The sequence below is a fragment of the Epinephelus lanceolatus genome, chromosome 13 (assembly GCF_041903045.1).
Source record: "Epinephelus lanceolatus isolate andai-2023 chromosome 13, ASM4190304v1, whole genome shotgun sequence".
Taxonomy (NCBI): domain Eukaryota; kingdom Metazoa; phylum Chordata; class Actinopteri; order Perciformes; family Serranidae; genus Epinephelus; species Epinephelus lanceolatus.
The window spans coordinates 9,666,361-9,685,408 of record NC_135746.1 but is presented as its reverse complement, the minus strand read 5'-3'; the positions used below and the strand labels follow the sequence as shown (position 1 = coordinate 9,685,408).

Sequence of the window (19,048 nt, the reverse complement as noted above, 5' to 3'; positions counted from 1 at the left end):
TGACAATATGTTGCCTCAAACACAATGTTGACTTACCTTAGAACAGATGTAGACATCATTGTTAATCTTATTCACGTTGAGTTGATGTTGTGGTCTAACGTTACCACACAACTTTATCCAAAGGAGACACTTTCTCGGGTGAGATGTGGTTTAAAGTGTAAAAAATACACCTCGACACACCAGGATACCTTGGATACCTCATCGCGTTTAAGGGCCGGACTTAGCCATAGGTCAATTGGATAGCACGATAGCCAATCAGAGCAAAAAACAAGGTGACGTATTCATTGCACTAAGCCCCAATTGTTTGCCGACCAGTGGGGCTAACTGATATATTATGCTTTTGCCGTATCCTGTCGGCAAAAAAGCAAAAACATCCTTCCTGGAAGCGAAGGCTTCTAGGGCAGTCTTATGTTCCTCTCTCAAGAAAAAAGATAAGTGTAGTTGGCTTAGCGTTAGCTAAATTGAATGGCCGCAGTCCTTCGGCAGCTGCCATCTTGGCTGTTTACTTTTCGACTCCTGCGGCGCAGCGCTGTCCTCATCATGTTACGCCTGCACAGAGCCCAACAGGCTCTGCTCGTCAGGGGCCAGATTCCCATGCAGTGCAAATTCGAATTTGCTAGGGGCGGGGCATCTGGATTTCCAGGTTACACCTGTACTGGAAATATGGTAAAACTATCCGACAGAATCAAAATTCTGCTTCATTTTATATGTAAAGTCATAATTCAGTCACGACTTTAGAAACAGTTGTGTGACAAAAAAACTCCTCAAGGTCCAAACATTTTCCAGGGTTTTCCACTGCATCTCTCAGTGTTCCTTACGTGGATGAAGTTATCACTTAACCTACATGTGGAACTTTTTACAGTGAGCAAATCACATTTGCTGAAGACTGAGATGAAGTCGAAAGCTCAGGTAAAAGTTGCAAAGTGGACCTTGAGTTGTCAGTCTTTGGGAGTTTGGAGAGGAAGTGAGTTATCATCTAAATGTTTGTTGATTGGTCGATATGAATCTGGCAAAATCGATCATCTGTAGTTCTTTTTCCAGACTTTCTTTTTGAGATATAGATGGTCTTAACAGAGCTTTATGCTGTGTTCCACTTACTTTGGAAGTCAGAGGCTGGAGCTGGGAATGACGTCACACTTGATTTGATCGTGTTCCAGAACAAGTCAGAAAACCAGTTCAAGCCAGGTTAGCCAACACATTCTCACTCCAACTTTGTCACATATCGACGTTTAGTCATTGACTTTCCTTGTCGGGATATGATGTGCAAGGTACCCTGGGTGTGTTGGTTGTTGACGCTATGGGTTTATCAAGTACTTTGTGGCAATAGCGAATATGTTCCTCGCATTCTGCCAACACTGCCTTTGCTGTTTATGTGCATATTGCATTTTGCAGACACCTGGCCTTAATTTCTAAGGACATGCCCCAACAAACACTCCAAATGGACACAAGATGCACAAGGCAACCATCATGTGCATGCAAACACTTCAGCAAGTTTATCTCCAGTCCTAGAAAGATGGTTTCAGACGCTGTTAGATGACCCAACAAGTCCTTTGTTTGAAGTACACTGTGGCCTTAAGCTGTAAAAAAACACATTAACTTATGTCTCTATTCTGTGTTATTCTAATACCTGAGTATGCATGACCACAGTGAATGGGTTCTTTGCTTACTCATTCACAAATATGTGCAGGAAGTAAAAGTCCAACACATTCATCAGCCATAGTGCAGAGCAATACGTCATCCACATAATGAAGTGCAGCAGCAATAAAAAAATCTCAACTGAAATGAATACATTTCTGTCACAGCACTCCCATTCAGTGCATTAGGAACAAGAGTAATGATCCTGCAGCTAAGAGCCACTATAGTCCTGATTGGCGTCATAAAATGAGCAACAACAATGATTTACTGCTGACTGAAGTGAGGCGGCTTTTTAGATCTGAATATATTTTAAAAAACACACAGCAGCAGGAGTGGAATTACAAGTTAAAGTAGCACTGTTTAGTATGCTGGACATGATCTCACAATCCTTAGTTTCATCTCACAGCCTCTTGTGAAAACAACTTAAATAAAGCAGGACATAATCTCTCCTTTACTGTATTATTCTGCTTCTTTACGGTTCTGTATTTTGCCCACAGCCTCTTCATGTTTCAGTGCTGCTCTCCTACAGCCGACAGTGTGAGCACATTGCTGCGAGTGGAAATCAGACTGTGAATGTGAAAAATCATTTGGGCACAGCAGCGCCAGTCTGAACTCCAACTGAAGTTGAGATAGCTCTGACTTAATTCTCTCTTCCTCATGTTTTTGGAGTCAAATGTATTTACAAAGGGAATTTTAGACATCAGTTTTTATCACTCCATAAATAAAAATCAATTTCCACATGTTTTTAGGGATTAATGTTCTGTATGTCAGGCTGTGAATGATACATGAACCAACCCTCTGTAACTACCTTGGGAATATAGATTAAAACTGGAAAGTCTGGTGTATGTAAGTGCTACTGGTGGATATTTATAGCTCAGAGTTTGAGAGAAAAAAACTCATTTTGAGAAAACAGCCTTTAAAAGATATGTGTTGTTTTTAGACAAATGTTTTCAGACAAAAGATTAGACACTAGGGTAAAAATTTTAACTAATAAATATCAATATTAAATTTTCAGAGTTGATTACTTATGAGAATTATTTTTTGTATTACAGGTTTTCTTAAAGTTTATGCTTAAATATACAAATGAGGCTTTTTTTTTTTTAAATTAAATAACCATTTTCACTATGTTTTAGAAATAAAATGGTCTATAATTTAGGCTATGAATGATATATGAACAAACCCCTCTGTAAAAACTTTCAGAATGTAGACAGGAATAAAACTGGAAAATTTGGTGTTTGTAAGTGCTACCTTATTATGAGAAAACAGCCTTTAAAGATATGTTTTGTAAAAGTTCATACATTTAAGCCAAAATATTATTCAATATTATAATAGACACTACGGTAAATTTTAACTAATAAACTTCAACATTAAACTTGACTTGAGGTGTTTACTCCCATTAAAAAAAAATTTTGTATTGTAAGTTTCTGAAATTTTATGTTTTGGCAAACAAATGAAATATTATTCAAATAAATATGCACTAATTTGCATACATGTTCAGAACAAAGATCTGAACATTGAATAAAGACAGGTTAAAAATATTTTTTTTCATTTTGCTGACATATTCGAGTCAAAGGTTTTTACAGAGGGAAATTTTAATGTCTCTTTTTATAACTCTGTAAATCTGCCATTAAAAAAACAAAACAATTTTTGCCAAGTTTTTAGAAATAAATGTTCTATAAATGATGAAGGATATATGAACAAACCCGTTGTAAACACCTTCAGAATATAGACGGGAATAAAACTGGAAAATGTGGTATATTTTGAGAAAACAGCCTTTAAAAATATGTGCTATAACATACCATACGTTTTTAGACAAAATATTAGACACTAGGGTAAAAAGTTTAGCTATCAGATATCACCATCAAACCTCTTGAGTTGATTACTTACATTAAGATAATGATTTATTGTATTACTAGTTCTCTAAAATTTCAGGTTTGAATATGCAAATAAGGCATATCTAATTAAATCTGCATTTTTAGTATACATTTCCAGAAGGGAAATCTGAGCTTGATTCAACATCTAAATGTGTATTTTGGACACTTATCTTTCCACAAGTCTGAAAGAAGACTTGTTATGGAAGCAAAATAGCCCCAAATCTTAAAATCGACCAGTGCATGAGGATGTCTCGCCACTTTCATTAATAATAATAATGATAATTTAATTTAAACTGATCAGCTTAATAGTTTTGAACGAGGTCCTTCAGTGTTTGCATTAAGTAGCTTGTGCATCAAATTCTGTGGGCTTCAGCTGTTATTTCAATGGACCACATACACATTAAATTGGCGTTGAATATTTCAGCTGCTGTGTAAATTTAAGTATGGACTCAGACTCATTATATCCTATATAAAAGGAATCAGAGCCAAAAAAAAAACTTAAATGGCAACATCACGTCGAGACAATCGACAAACTCTGGTTGATAAAAAGAGCATCATTCTTTTTATAAACTGTGTGGGAGAGGACGTCGGATCTGTCTTGTGACTTACTGTTCTACTGTTCTACAAACCCAAGTGTCAGACTGTGATTCAGATTATAGGTTTAGACGAAGTTCATATGTGTGTACGTGTGTGTGGGTAAGACCAGATGACTGTTAGACAAACACACCATGTTATTTGTATAAAGCGAGGCTCACGCTGTCTTTTGTCCGCAGTTTCCAGGGTAGGTAATTATTTAGCTTCTATTGTATTTCATTCTGTGGAACCGTTCATTCACCTGTCAGCTCTGTGTGTGCGTCTCACTATTACTATGAAATCATTAAGTCACCGAGCACACAGAGGGAAAGAGAAGGAGGGGACATGAGGACAAAACTGAAGAGACAAAAGAGAAGTGAGAGACGACAACAGGAAGCGAGGTGGAAATGTAAATCCGATCCTCCCATGAGTCAATGTAAAGATGCTTTTAATTTAAACAGGAAATTAATGTTAAGAGTGACACAGACTGGTGTGAGGCACACGAGCACAGAGCATGTTATCTAAAACAAACATGAGACGTCTAACCTGCGGTTGAAAAAAGGAAAACGTGACCTCAGAGTCTCAGTTTCATACTAAATACTAATTCTGACAGTGTGTTGAGCGCGTGGTGTTTCCACAGAGAAGCAATGACCACATTTATGGATATTATTCCTCCACAAAAATGGGAAACAAAGAGAGGCTGGAAAAAGTCGCTCTGTTGTCACAAAGGAAAAAAATGAAAATGATAGAACAGAAGTGACGACGCAACAAGTCCTCCAAAGTTAACAAAATACTGTATGTCATTTGTCACTGCCTTTCAAACTGACTTACTGAATGTTTTTCGATCTGGAGCCCACTATCCACCGGACACCATCAAAGGACAGTAACAAAAATTGACTCAGATCACAGGAAACATTCAAGATAGGCTCAAATGTTGATGCAGATCTGGATCCAGATATTGTCAACAGCCATTGTAGCAGATCTGTGAGCATGTGCTTAGCTGTAGGCTAACATCAGCATGCTAACATGCTAAAACTTGAAATGCTAATACGCTGATGTTAAGCAGGTGTACTTTACCACTGTCACCATCTTAATGTAATGTGTTAGCATGCTAACAATTGATGATTGGTGCAAAACACAAACTATACTTTAGTCATGGATCCATTATTATGTCACGGATACTAGACTTGCACCAATTTATCGGCAGTGCTCGGAATCAGGCGGGTTTTCACGTGATAGGCTGTGACCTGCGACCGGCCGGTCAGTCTAAAATATGCCGATTTAAAACGCCGGTCAAATTCCCGGCGCGCCGCATGATTGACATCGTGTAACACAGCAGCGCACACACACGCACATGTGCAACTCACGGCTTGGGCGATGCGAGGAAGTTAAACATGGACACGCACACACATCAAAAGAGAGAAGGAGAAAGTTGTTAATTGTCCGTGTTAAACTGAACTGCAGAGTTCTCACTGCTGCACTGTGCCGCTTGAAACTGACGAGGCACGTGTCCGCGCACTTACTGGTGGCGCGTTTTGAAGACCTCTGTGAATTTTCCACAGGAGATATTTTTACTTTTTTGAAATTACCCACAAATGTTATACACCAAGAATTATTATTTTATTAATCTGCGTTTTTATTTATGTATGCCTTTTTTACTTATTTATTTTAATACTGTACCTGAAGTTATATTTGAGCAAAAAGGAATATGTTTCTTCACCTGTGTCACTGTTTTTGTTTGTTTGTTTGTTTGAGATGATTATTGAAGAGCTGGTTGTATCTTGGTTAAAATGTTCTAATAAAGGAAATATTGCAATATCTTGTGTGCCGTAAAGCGGTTTGAAAAAAAAAAAAGAAATCGGAATCGGCCATCCAAACACTCTGTAAATCGGAAATCGGTATTGGCCCAAAAAATTGTAATTGGTGCAAGTCTAACGGATACATTAAACTTTTATGTTTCTTCATTTTTCAACAACGCTGTGATTAACGTGTGGTTAGGTATAGACACAAAAACCACTTGGTTAAGATGAGGAAAAAAATCACGTTTTGGCTTAACGTTTTGGTGCCACAACCACTGTTGGAAATGCCCCAGTGTCTCATTACCTGCTTTTCATGGCACTACTGCGGCTGGAAACTCAGTAAAGTCTGTTAAAAACAACCACTTTTCGTGGCACTATCCCAACTGAAAGCGTGGCAATTTGTCAGTAAAAATCAACCACTTTTTGTGGCTTTATCACGGCTGGAAATTCAGCAATGTCTCAGTTAAAAAAAACAAAAACACTTTTTGTGTATCTATCCAGGCTGGAAAGTCAGTGATATCTGAGTAAAAAAACAACTGCTTTTCGTGGCACTATTCCAACTGAAAACGTAGTAATGTCTTAGTAAAAAACAACCACCTATCAAGGCATTATTGCAGCTGGAAATGCAGGGATGTCTTGGTAAAAGACAACCCCTTTTCGTGGCACTATCTTGGCTAGAAACTCAGTGATGTCACAGTAAAAAACAACTGCTTTTCATTGCACGATCTTGGCAGGAAATGCAGTGATGTCTGTTAAAAACAACTGCTTTTCATTGCACGATCTTGGCAGGAAATGCAGTGATGTCTGTTAAAAACAACTGCTTTTCGTGGCACTATCCCAGCAGGAAACAAAGAGATGGATCACTGAAAAACACCCATGTCTGATGACTAAAAATTTAGGATTGGAATAAATTTAAGTGGATTGTGCAGTCACTGCAGAGGTGTCCATCTCTCTGAGTGTTGGTTTTCCTGAAAAACACTGCCAACTGCTCTGACATTTAAAACACAGAAATTCTTGAGCAACATTGTTGAATCAAATAGTAAATTACAGAAACTAATAAGAAGAACTGAGCATTCAGAATACTCGGCTCCAAACTGAGACAGTCAAGACTACGACTAAATAAGCAGCAGAAAGAGGATGAGGTGGGTGGGGAGCGGAAATGAGGCATGAAAAAGGATTAATAGAACTCTGTGTGTACATGTGCATGTAGCTATACAAGAGTGTATTTGCATTTGAGTGTATTGCATGTGCATTCATGTGTTGGTCTTTGTGTGTGCAGGTGGATTAGCTCAGTATTTGTAGGTGTTACAGCACACAGGAAAGCAGACAGAAGCAGGTGTGTGTGAGCAGACTGCGTTTACACAGTGGAAGGTGTAACGGGCCAAACACACCAATAGGTGGATGAAGGCGCTCAGATTTAAGACTTAATACACCTTCACATGTAATAACACAAATAATCAAAAGCTTCATTTCAGGAGGTTTTAGTGGAGTAATTCAAAAGCTGTTTTAAAATTTAGCAGAAAGTCCTCAAACCTTAACAAAAAACATTATTTAACAGTACACTTCAATACAACCTACTGGTATTTGTAGGACCTAACCCTACTTCTTAGTGCTTATCAAAATGTGTTCATGGGATCAAGTGCTCATGTTAAATTCTTGGTTGGATTATTATTTTTGTATACTTTCTCTTGGACCAGATATTTGCTGTAATTACTAATTAATGTTGGCCAGGAGCGTTAAGTGTGGGGGGGTCAATGAATCTCTCCCTACACCCTGGATGCTGACCTCGCATCCATGTTTCCCTCACTTGTGTCTCTTCCTTGCATCTTAGATCCGCCCTTGTAAGTCACGGGGGAGAGATGCAAGGATGAGATGCGAGAAGAGAAGGAACAAGGAAATATGCCTTTGGTGGAATGAGCCATCTTTTCTTCTAAAGTATCGTGAAGTGAAGCAACGTGGATTTCTAATGACGGTGGCAGCTGATTATAGCTGGATTAGCTGTCAGACAGCTTTATAGGTTTTATTAAAAGCTATAAAAACTTTTAATGGAGTTAACGGGTGCTCAAGTCCTCTTCCAAAGGCCTGAGAGTTTGAATGTTCTGCGCAGTATCTTTCCAGAGATTTGTAGGGCTGTAGTCTCCTGGTCGACTAGTCAATTATTTGGTCGCTATGCTCTCGTCCGACCAAATTCCCATTAGTCGAATAATCGCCGTGTTACTTTCATAAGGAGAAAAGTGCTCAACAGCTTTCCAGGATTAATCCATTATTTCCTGCGGCGAGGGGACAGGCTAAGTTACCTGTGAAAATGGGGGTGTTTTCAAAACACCCCCGTTGTTGACAGAAAGTTGAACTCGCCTACCCTCACGCTCAGCGTCACGGTGACGCAGACCTCCTGTCTGTTTCTGTAAGCTGACACCATTTCTCTCAGTGGAAACGAAGCTTGTATTTACTTGTATTTCACAGATAAGAAACAATAAATTGTGAAGACAGTAAAGCCTCCACTAAAATAGCATTTTAAGTCGTGTGTGATTTATACTTCAGGGATTTATCCTGGCTTCATATGAGCAGAGGAAATCTCCGCTCGTCGCAAGGCTAATTTATACAATGTTAAATGCCATAGGCTGGTGCTAATAACGTTAGCATGTTGTATTTGTTTGGAAAACGTGTTTAGTATAAGAAAGTTGTTTCGTCAGTGAATGTTGTGAGTTGTAATGGAACTGAATTATGTACCGTTACCTTTGTTAAATGTTGCTGTTGTCCCTGGTTTATATGAGACAAGGGAAAGATCGCTAGATGCTAGGCTAGTTTATACAATGTAAAACGCCGTAGACTTGTGCTAATAACGTTGCAATGTTGTATTGGCAGGGGAAATGTGTCCAGATAAAGACAAGTGTTTGTCTGTCAGTTCTGTGATTTATAGTGAAGCTGATTTGTGTACTTGTGTTTGAAATTGTCTCTATTAAGCCATATTTAATGTGTGTTTTGAACCAACTATATAAATAAAGTTTTATTTGAACTAAACTTTACAGCACTTAACACAGCCCTCCACCGCCAACTAGTGTTTTGGAAGTGTAACTGCAGAGTGACACAGACACACCCCCACAGAAATAAAAATAACGTGCAGATTTTTTTTCCCCACGACTAATCGATTAGTTGAAGATTATGTACGACTTTAGTCGACCAAGATTTTCTTTGGTTGACTACAGCCCTAGAGATCTGGCTACAGCCAGGAGACGTTAGCTTAGCTCAACACCTAGACTGGAAACAGGGGAAACAGCTAGCCTGGCTCTGTTCAAAGGTAAAAAAATCAACCTAGCAGCACCCCAAAAGCTCACTGATTAACACATTATTATATTGTTTAATTCGTACGAAAAGCAAAGTGTGAAAACAACATTTCACCGTTTGAAGTGGGGTTCTGTACCAGGCTACTTCTTAACCTGAAAACTAGCCCAGGCCAAGAAATACTACACCACATAAGCTCCCTAAAAAGGCAAGAAACAGGACAAGTTTATTTCCCTGGAAAAGAAATTTTTGTTTAATGATTTCTTACATAGAAATGTATGTTTTTTTAATGTTGGTAGTCAAATGTTATATTAAACCCTAAGAAAGCTCCATAAATGTGTGTTAAAACATTCACAATTTTAACTCAGCATGTTATTTAATTGTGTATTTCAGATTTTTTTTTAAATAAAAGTTATATTGAAATTCAACAAGAAGTTAAAAAGTGCAGGAATGATCTGCTGGTCAACAGACCAAGGAGAGACTAATGGGTAACGATGTAAAGAGACGACTCTTCAGTTAATGAGGTGATTAGAGCCTCCTGCAGTCAGTCATGATCGATGCTTAGAGGGTTTACACACACATGGCCACACACACACACACACACACACACACACACACACACACACACACGCTGGACACAAGTTAAGAATACGTGATAATTAGCTTGATACCCTTTGTGTTTAACACAAAACAAACCTATGTGATGTTGCTACGGAGGAAAGCACACACACACACACACACACACACACACACGCACAAACAGACAAAAACGCAGGATAATTTGTAGCCCTGGCTCTGTCCCATTCACAGTGTTTTAATAAGATAACATCAGATGAAGTAAACCCACTGAAACTGTGTTATCACAGCAGTAATGAATGGATTAGGGATGATCTCAGAGAACGGACAGTAGGCGAGTTAATAAAAGAGAAGACAGAGTGGAAGATTAAATTAAAGATACAGTACAATGTTAAAGGAATGTTAAAAAAAAGTTCCTCTGCACCAACACGATCTGGTGACTTTCTGATGAAACACTGAGAACAAATCGTCGTGTTCACGTTTCACATCATTAACGTTCAGCTTTAAGGCAGCTCTGTGACGGTGTTCTGTCAGGACTCATAAAGCTGTTACAGCTAAACAGTTTCTATTTACACATCCAGCAGACACAGAGAAACATGATCATCCCATCAGAGTGATGTTTGTGTCCACCTGATAAATGTCGGTCTAATATTTTCTCTATTTAAGCTCAATTTTTGGACTCCACCAGCTCCTGAGAAAAATATCTGCTTCATCAGCTGCTAAATGCTCCACTGTGTTCAACAGCTAGTCTCTAACTTTGTCTGTAAATGTGCTGCAAAACCAAAACTAAATTGTTCCATAAGGTCAGATTATTTTTCTTTAGTAGAAACATTTCGTAATGGTTTGTGTTAGTGTCCACTGGTGCACTTCAACATTGGACTGTGTACGCAGCAGGGGGCCGTCATTGCTGCTATTTCTCCAAAGTCAGTTTGGTGTGTCTGGGCCTGAACTTTGCTACCCGTTCTCATTCCCAGGGTATCAAACATAGCAGTTTGGTCAGTGCGCATTGGCGACTGATTTCAACCAAACGGCAACCTCCGGGGCTGAAAAATAAAGCCAACAAGGAAATGCAAAAAACTGCAATTCTTTAAACAGCCCGTTGAGGCTGGCTGCAAGAGCGAGTCAATCCCAATAAACCCCCATGCTAAAATGTCCATATTTACAGCTGAAATAAACATGTTTACAGCCTTGTACAACAATTTTGGTCTCTATAGCTAACTTACCCGTTCATGACAACTGGACAGGGGTGAATTTTATATAATTCACCTATGAAAACTGTATTAAGACTTAAAGTTAGGCATAATTAAGGGCAGGCAGCTTTCAGTGACAGGAACTCTGCCGAGAGCGTCCTCCTCTGCCCTAGTGTTACTTCTGGCTCCAAAAAGCCACAATGGCGATGGCCAAAATGCCGACTTCGAGGCTTCAAAGTGGGAGTTCACAAACTAATGGGTGACGTCACGGTGGCTACTTCTGATATTTATATTTATATACTTTCTCTATAGCACAAATTTCTTGTGTTTATTTGAATTGAAGTTATTCAAACATATAACCCACCCTTTGGTGTCTGTATCAGACTCACTGGGCGTTTAGCTAACTCTAATGTAAACCCATCTGCAGCAATGACGTAGTACAAAGAGTGACTTAGGGCCTGTCCCATTTCTACCCCTTAAATCTTTCACTTGGTATTGAGTGCCCTTGTTTGCAAGATAACCCTTGATGAGGGAAGGGAGGAATATTAGGGTAGAGATCTTTCCTTAAGAAATGGGACACCATTTCATGCAAATCGGCATTGCCGACGTGCAGGCATACGTCACGCGTAGTAGTGATGCAATGAAAATGCCGGCTCCAGTGCTTGTGTTGTGGCGTGTGCTATGTTTATTCTTCTCCGTCTGATGAATCAATGGAGAAGAAATGCTGAAAACAGGAGGTGCCTACGACGTCTTCTAGTTCTGATCGATTTTGTTCGGGTAAGGCGATTTGTTTCAATATTTTGACGCTGTGTTCAACCGAGTTGCTGATGAGTTTCACTTGTCCAACCATCTGTTGTTTGTATGGCCTACATTCGGATCGTACAGGAACAAATTGTTTTCCAAAACTTGCCGAAGTTGCTGACTTCATCTTCCACTTCGTTCTAAGTGTGGGTCGGCGCACCCTTGGAATCTAGGGCGGATTTTAAGTGTTTGAAACCACTTCCACTACCTCAATTCTGTTTTGGCACACAATTAGCCTAAACGTGAACACGCACAACCAAGTGCAAGTGGGTATTTCTTGGGGAGGTGTGGGTATTGGGACAGGCCCAAAGTCTGCACACAGATGTGGTTGGGGAGGTGGAGGGGTCAAAGAAACACAGGACTTAAGGCCTTTGCACACTGAGTCTGTGTTTTTTGTATGTGTTTTTGTAATATGTTATCTGACAAATTTATGATCGACGAAAATTTCAGAGTCGGTGTGCAAACGCGATTGACACAATGTGAGGTCTCGTGATCTTTTTCTAAAATTAACCAAGGAGTTTTGTTGCATTAATCTTAGGTAGTTTGGGTGATAAAACCAACATTTCCTGGAAGTTTATTTTTAAAAGACACTGTGCATGTAACAAGCAGAACCTGATACGCTGTCACCGAGCATCCAAAACTGACACTAGCGCGTCATACACCCCTTTTCCACCAAAATTAGCACGTGTATGCCAACCTGATCTCACTCCCAAGTTGTAGAAAACCAACGCTTGGTCAATGACATTTGGCATCAGACACAGACGAAAAAAGCCATCCTTTCACGTCGGCCTAATATGCAGCCGGCCACAGGGGTGTGTCCTCAGCCCCCTCCTTTTCTCCCTCTTCATCCCATCCACCCCACAAACACCATCGTCAAGTTCGCTGACGACAATACCATTGTAGGACTGATTAGGAACAACGATGAGTCAGCCTACAGGGAGGAGGTCGAACGCCTGACAGACTGGTGCCTCCATAACAACCTGGACCTCAACACAGCCAAAACCAAGGAAATCATTGTGGATTTCAGAAAATCCAAAAAGACTGAGCCCCCCATCCTCTCCATCAAACGAGAGGAAGTTGAGAGGGTGGAGAGCTTTAAATTTCTTGGTCTCCACATTTCGGCCAACCTCACCTGGTCCGTCCACACCTCCTATCAGGTGAGGGAAGCCCACCAGCGACTTTAACTCCTCAGGAAGTTAAAGCAGGCCCACCTCCCCTGCCCACTGCTGGTTAACTTTTACAGGGCCTCCATCGAGTCCATCCTGACCTACTGCTGCACAGTGTGGTTCACCAGCTGCACCGCAGAGGACAGGAAGGACCGACAGCGGGTAGTGAGGACCGCAGAAAAGATCGTCTGGAGCACACTGCCCCCCCTCAAAGACACTTACACTGGCTGGCTTCTCAGGAAGGCCAGAAACATCAGACCAACAACAGACCCCACTCACCCTGGACATTTCGTACTCTCCCCCTTCCCCTCTGGAAAGAGATACCGCTCTCTTAAAGCCAGAACAGCAAGACTCACTAACAGCTTCTTCCCCCAGGCCGTCAAAGCCATCACCCCACCCATCCCACCCAAAGACTGACACTGGAACCACACTAAAATACTAAATACTGAGTGCTTATTCTTATTGCTTAACGGCACCTGGTGGTGTCAGGGGGAAACGTAGCTGGGTAACAGCGTAAGTTAAAGAACGTCAACAACCAACACACTCAGGGTACCTTGGACGTCATATCTTGATTCGAAAAGTCTATAACCAAACATTGATATGTGACAAGGCTGGAGTGAGTGTGTTGCAGGTGCGAATGGCTATTGTAAACTTTCATATTACATTCATGTTAGCTTTTTTTTTTTTTTTCTTGTGCAGTGGAAAAGGGGCTACAAAGCATTGCGCCACTAAGAGGGAGGGAGCATTCAGTAAATTCAGTAAACCACCCTCACGTAAATAAAGGATTCCAAAAATGTATTGTCATGAATTATGTCTATGCATTAGTTTAATGCCCGGCAATCTGTTTTATTTTGTCTGCAGCCTGCAGGCTTCTTGGAAAACAAAAATAAATGTTGTTTTGGTACTTTCTGAATTGTTTCTGAGGATTATTGTTAGTGCAGATGCTGTTTCTTACTTTACAGAGATGATCTGAGCCGCCGTAGGCAAAACTCCAGAATCTGCCAGGTGGTGTGTGTGTATGTGTGTGTGTGTGTGTGTGTGTGTGTGTGTGTGTGTCAGAACAGCCTATAATGAAATCAGTACTCAGCATAGAGTATTTGAGCCAATGAAAGCTCAGATCAATAAAACACAAGGTTTGGAACAGAGCCAGCTCTCACCACATTTATCTTTCTGCCTTCTTTTCCTCTGGCACTTTACTCCCTCCCTCCTTCCTCCCTCCCCCTCTCCATCATTTAAGATATCCAACAGCCGGATGGTTATTTCAGCATCACTCCTCTTTTAACTTGCCACCAATGGTCCCTCCATCTCTCTCTTTTTTCATGTCTTCATTCACCAAACAAAAATATGTAAAAAGCAGGAAGAATGATGAAAAAACAAAAATTGCTCAGGTTGGGAGACGTGAACAACATGTGAAAAGACCTTGATATAATATTCATACGGTGGTATTTATCCCTCCAATATTTCTGGGACTATTTGCTTGTGATCCTATAAGAAGCAGAGTCAGGGAACTTCTGGACAAGTGAAGTAATTTTGTGCCACAGATATATTTTTTCTTCTTGTACCTGATGTTCATTTCACGTCCTTTCAGGTTCACATATTGTTTTGACAGTCCCATGGTGTTGTCAAAAATATTGATTTGTAAATACATATTGATTCTGAATATCTGAAACACTTTCAAGACTCATTCTCCTTAGCATCGGTACATTAAACACAATGTTTCTGTTTCAGCTGTTCTCTGCTGCTAACCAAGAAAAGTCATTGTTATGTTATATTATATTTATCTTTTTAATAAGAGATTAAATTGCATGCCTTGTTCTGAAAATGGTACTGAATGTTGATACTTTTCAGTACTGTATCGAAGCTAGAAATTCCAGAATTGTGACAACACAACAATCCCAGCTGAATATTTAATCTATAAACTGTTTTGCAATTGAATTTCCAGTAAATGTTTTCCAGCTTATATCTCCCAAACTGTACATTTCCTGTGAAAACAGAAGTGTATTTTGAAAACAGACAATGCACGTAACAGGCTGAAGTTGACACGGCGTCCCAGAACATGAACAACCAACACACCCATGTCTCCATGTGGAAACACCATGACCAGACATTGATATGTGACGAGGTCGGAGTGAGAATGTGTTAGGAAACCAGTCTCTAGTTTGAGACTTCCTTCTCTGGTCATCTTCACTAGTACTGATTAAATAACTTTGGAAATAACATATTGGAAATGTTAATTTAGTTGGTGTTCCTCTTTAAAATGCAAATTTCCAATTAGACTAATACTGCCAGAGGTCTAAACTCCTCCTCTGTCATCCCTCCATCCAAGGCCTGATTGTTTTTATTATTGATTGATCTGTCAAGACAAAGAAAAATAGAGAAAAATTCTCATTACATTTGCCTGAGGTGACTTTTTTAAATTGCTTATTTTGCTCGACCAGCCAAAACCCCCAAAGTTATTCAATTTATAATGATGAACTTCGGTGTGTTTCTGAAGGGCTGTAGGCCATCCTGCCCTTCATCGCTCTACCATTCATCCATCTATCCATCTGATCTCATCTTATCCATCATAACCGATGCACAGGTAAAAGAGACTCATCAGCAGTTTTATAACACAGAATAGAGTGTATATTAAATGACAAGCTGCAGAAACTCATAAAAACTACGACTGAAACAGGGAGAGAGAAAGAGTGAGATTATTAAGTAGCATATTCTCATAAGACACACAGAGGCAGTCTTGCTTGATATTACAGACTGTATTAACTCAGCCTGTGCAGCTCTCCATCTCACACACCAGTTAACTTTATCACACATTATCGCACTGTCCTTACTCATTACCACTTTCAGGATGACACCATTCATCTGCTTTGGCTGGTAATTGAAAGAAAAGGAGTGCAAGCAGAAAGGGGACTCCACGCTGGAGACCACATCCACTGCTGCAGTCCTCTAACCTTGGTCTCAAACAGTCAAACTCGTCCATTACATCACATAACTAGAATTACCGCCGCAGTTATGATGTCACAGTGCGGCTGACCCTTTGACCACAAAATTCTAGTCTAGTTTATTTTTCAGTCCAAGTGAATGTTTGTGTCAAATTTACAAAAACTCCCTAAAGGTGTTATTGAGATAAAGTGTTCATGAGAATGAGACAGATGCAAAGTCGCACTGACTTTGACCATCGAAATCCAATCAGTTCATTGTTGGGTGCGAGTGAACGTTTGTGCCAAATTTGAAAAACTTCCCTCAGTATTCTTGAATTATCACATTCACAAGGATGAGATAGAGGAGGTCCCACAGACTTGGCCTATGACCATCAAAATCTAATTAGTTAATTGTTCAGGCCAAGTAAATGTCTATGTCAAAATTGAAGTAATTCCTTTAAGGTGTTCTTGAGATATCGCATTAAGAGAATGAGACAGACAAGGTCACAGTGACCTTGACCCTTGACCACCAACAACTGATCAGTTCATTGTGGAGTCCAAGTGGACTTATGTGCCAATTCCCTGATGGCTGAGGCTACCATACAAGGTGCCACCTGCTAACACACTCACACACCGATGGAACAGTCATCGGGAGCAATTTGGGGTTCAGTATCTTGCTCAAGGATACTTCGACATGCAGACTGGAGGAGCCGGGGATTGAACCGCTGATCTTTTGATTGGTGGACGACCCGCACAGCCGCCCAGACATCTTGTGCACAAGAATGAGATGGATGGACAGACGGCCAACCTGAAATCATAATGCCCCCATGATGCACTCAGCAGTTGTAGGGGCTTGAATTCAGCCAGTACAAACCCCACAGTGCCTGCTCACTTGTGTAACAGCAGCAACAGAAAGTTTGCTAATCCAGCAGGAAGTCAGAGCTGTCCGGTGCCCCAGAGCTGCTTTAATATGGTTTACTAGAGGACTAAATTTTCTCTTAACATGTTGATTTTGACGTGAAAAAATACGAAATGTGCCAGCTTTGTCAACCAGGACCAGATATAAACTATTTCTTTGACATGTCGTGAAATATTGCATAATGGACGGTGCAAGCACGAGCTGCAACATCACGGTCGGTGAATGTGTGTGGAGTTTGTCCTGTCCTTCACCGACAGTACAGCAGTATTAATTCTGCTAAATTATTATTAGAGACAAAACTGTCAATAACCTGTATAATGCAGTCAATATCCAGCAAACAAAAGTGTTGAATGAAAAAAAAAAGATTTTACTATACACATAAGAAGTGACAGTAAGAAGAAGCTGGTCTAAGTATCACTGCAACTGAAAGAATCAGGAAAACTCAGTTCAGGAGAAAAAAATAATATCAAGAATATTTGTTCATGTGTGTCAACTTGATTTTCCCTTGAGAGAAGTCTGAATGAGCTCCCTGGGGTTTCTAACTCAGCTGCACTGTTTGTCTCTCTAATGTTTAATATAATTACTTTGTGAAAACACATTAAACTTAAACCTGTAAAACCTCCTTCATTTCCATGGATCATTAATGTTAAATGAGTTACACGCATTCTTCACAGATTTTGGCACTTTGGCTCTTTACTCCTGATGTATCACAGTAAAACACTGCAAAGAAGCCATTGACAGCTTCATTTAAAGAAGCTCACTGAGTGTTTCATGATCAGGACAAAAAGACATAAAGGGCAATGCTACAGCAGCAAAGAAGAAAGTATAGATATACATTGATCTTACCTGACAGTAAAATCATATGAGCAGGATGCCAACTCGGCCTTACTGAACGGAGAAAACTGCAGAAAGAAGAATGAAAAAGATTATTATCAGAGACCGTGAGACATGGGCACCACCTTCATGTGTGTTCACGTGCTTTCGCTGGTCTCGCACGCAAGCGCACACATGTGAGCGCGGTGCACAGAGAGGCACTTAGAGCTACAGGCTACAATGAGGCTAAAAACAGAGTTCAAATGACGTTTTTCCAAACATCTTTTTATGTCGGGGCTTCAGGACACTTGGATCACTATGGACGAGCAGTATGGAGATATTTTGTGGTTTCAATTATGTGTTTTTTGGACGTTTGAATCTGGGGCGCCGTCAGCCTCCATTAGGTGGAGTTGTGTTGCTACCCACTCTCCCCTTGGATCTCCACAAGTGATGTGAGGACTCTAAAACTTCACCTGAGCCTCCCTCAGCATATGGGTGAAAAGATAATGGCTGAATTTTCATTTTTGGGTGCACTATCCCTTTAAATTGATATTATTTTTCTTTTAGCTGTCTAAGATATGTTTTGCTGCTGCCTCCATTCACAGCAGAGCACTGCTCAGCTTCCAAGCTGGTACTCCTGCCTGCTTCTCCAAACTGGGGGTGTGCCCAACGCCATCTACTGTGTAATACACTGACTATGGATAAGTACTCTATACAGCTCCACTTTAAAATATCCAAACTATCCCTTTAACTAAAGAGCTCTCTCTCAAGAAGAACGGTGCGAGCTGTTCTTTTCAAATAGAACACCTGCTGTGCTGATTACAGTTTGTTGTGGATCCTGCTGAGTAAAATGTTTCCATCTGTTGAGAGCTTCTGTTCGTGTTGTACTGCAGCTGGAGGTCGTCCCTCATCTTCTAAAAAGGTGTGAATGTTTAAAAAAACGTGACTTTTTTTTCCCATCAAAGCGAAAACCAGCTTCAGGCAGCATGAGCAGAGTTTTCTGCTCGGCAGTAACAGGATTGTGCCGACACAGAGAGGCTGAAAAGAGTCCACAGAGAGTAATTTCACCGACTGTCGGCTAAGCGCTCTCAAATTAATTTATTCGTTCATTTGTTCCACCTCTCTGCTTCTGACAGTTTCACCTTTCTTATCAGGCAGATTCAAAGGGACTCTCTACCTCGTTTAACACCTTTCTCTCTGCAGCCGTCTCTATGTCTTTCTCTGTCTCTGTTAAATTAACAGCTGCTTTATTGGTATCATCAGGACAAGAGTCTGAGCAGCTGTGGGGACGTTTCACAATCATCCTGGAGCATTTTTCTGTTCATGTCTTCAAGTAAAGAACAATTTGTCCTCAATAACATCAGTTCATCATTTCAATCTTTTAAGTGTGTATTTGGAATTCTTCTTCTTCTTCTTCTTCTTCTTAGCTAAACTTGTGCTAAATTTATGCTCTTTCGTCTATTTTGCTTGTCTTGGTGGTGCTTTTTTTTGGTCCACTTTGG

General features: G+C 40.3%; 1 protein-coding gene across 3 annotated transcripts in view; it reads right to left on the bottom strand.

Moving 5' to 3' along the window:
• The window catches only part of pex7 (peroxisomal biogenesis factor 7), an 87,926-nt gene that overhangs the window by 30,847 nt on the left and 38,031 nt on the right, over positions 1 to 19,048 (bottom strand). For all 3 annotated transcript variants that reach the window (XM_033647896.2, XM_033647897.2, XM_033647895.2), the window contains exon 9: positions 17,580 to 17,635. In XM_033647896.2, the coding sequence (XP_033503787.2) occupies positions 17,580 to 17,635 (56 nt within the window). The remainder of the gene's footprint in view (positions 1 to 17,579; positions 17,636 to 19,048) is intronic.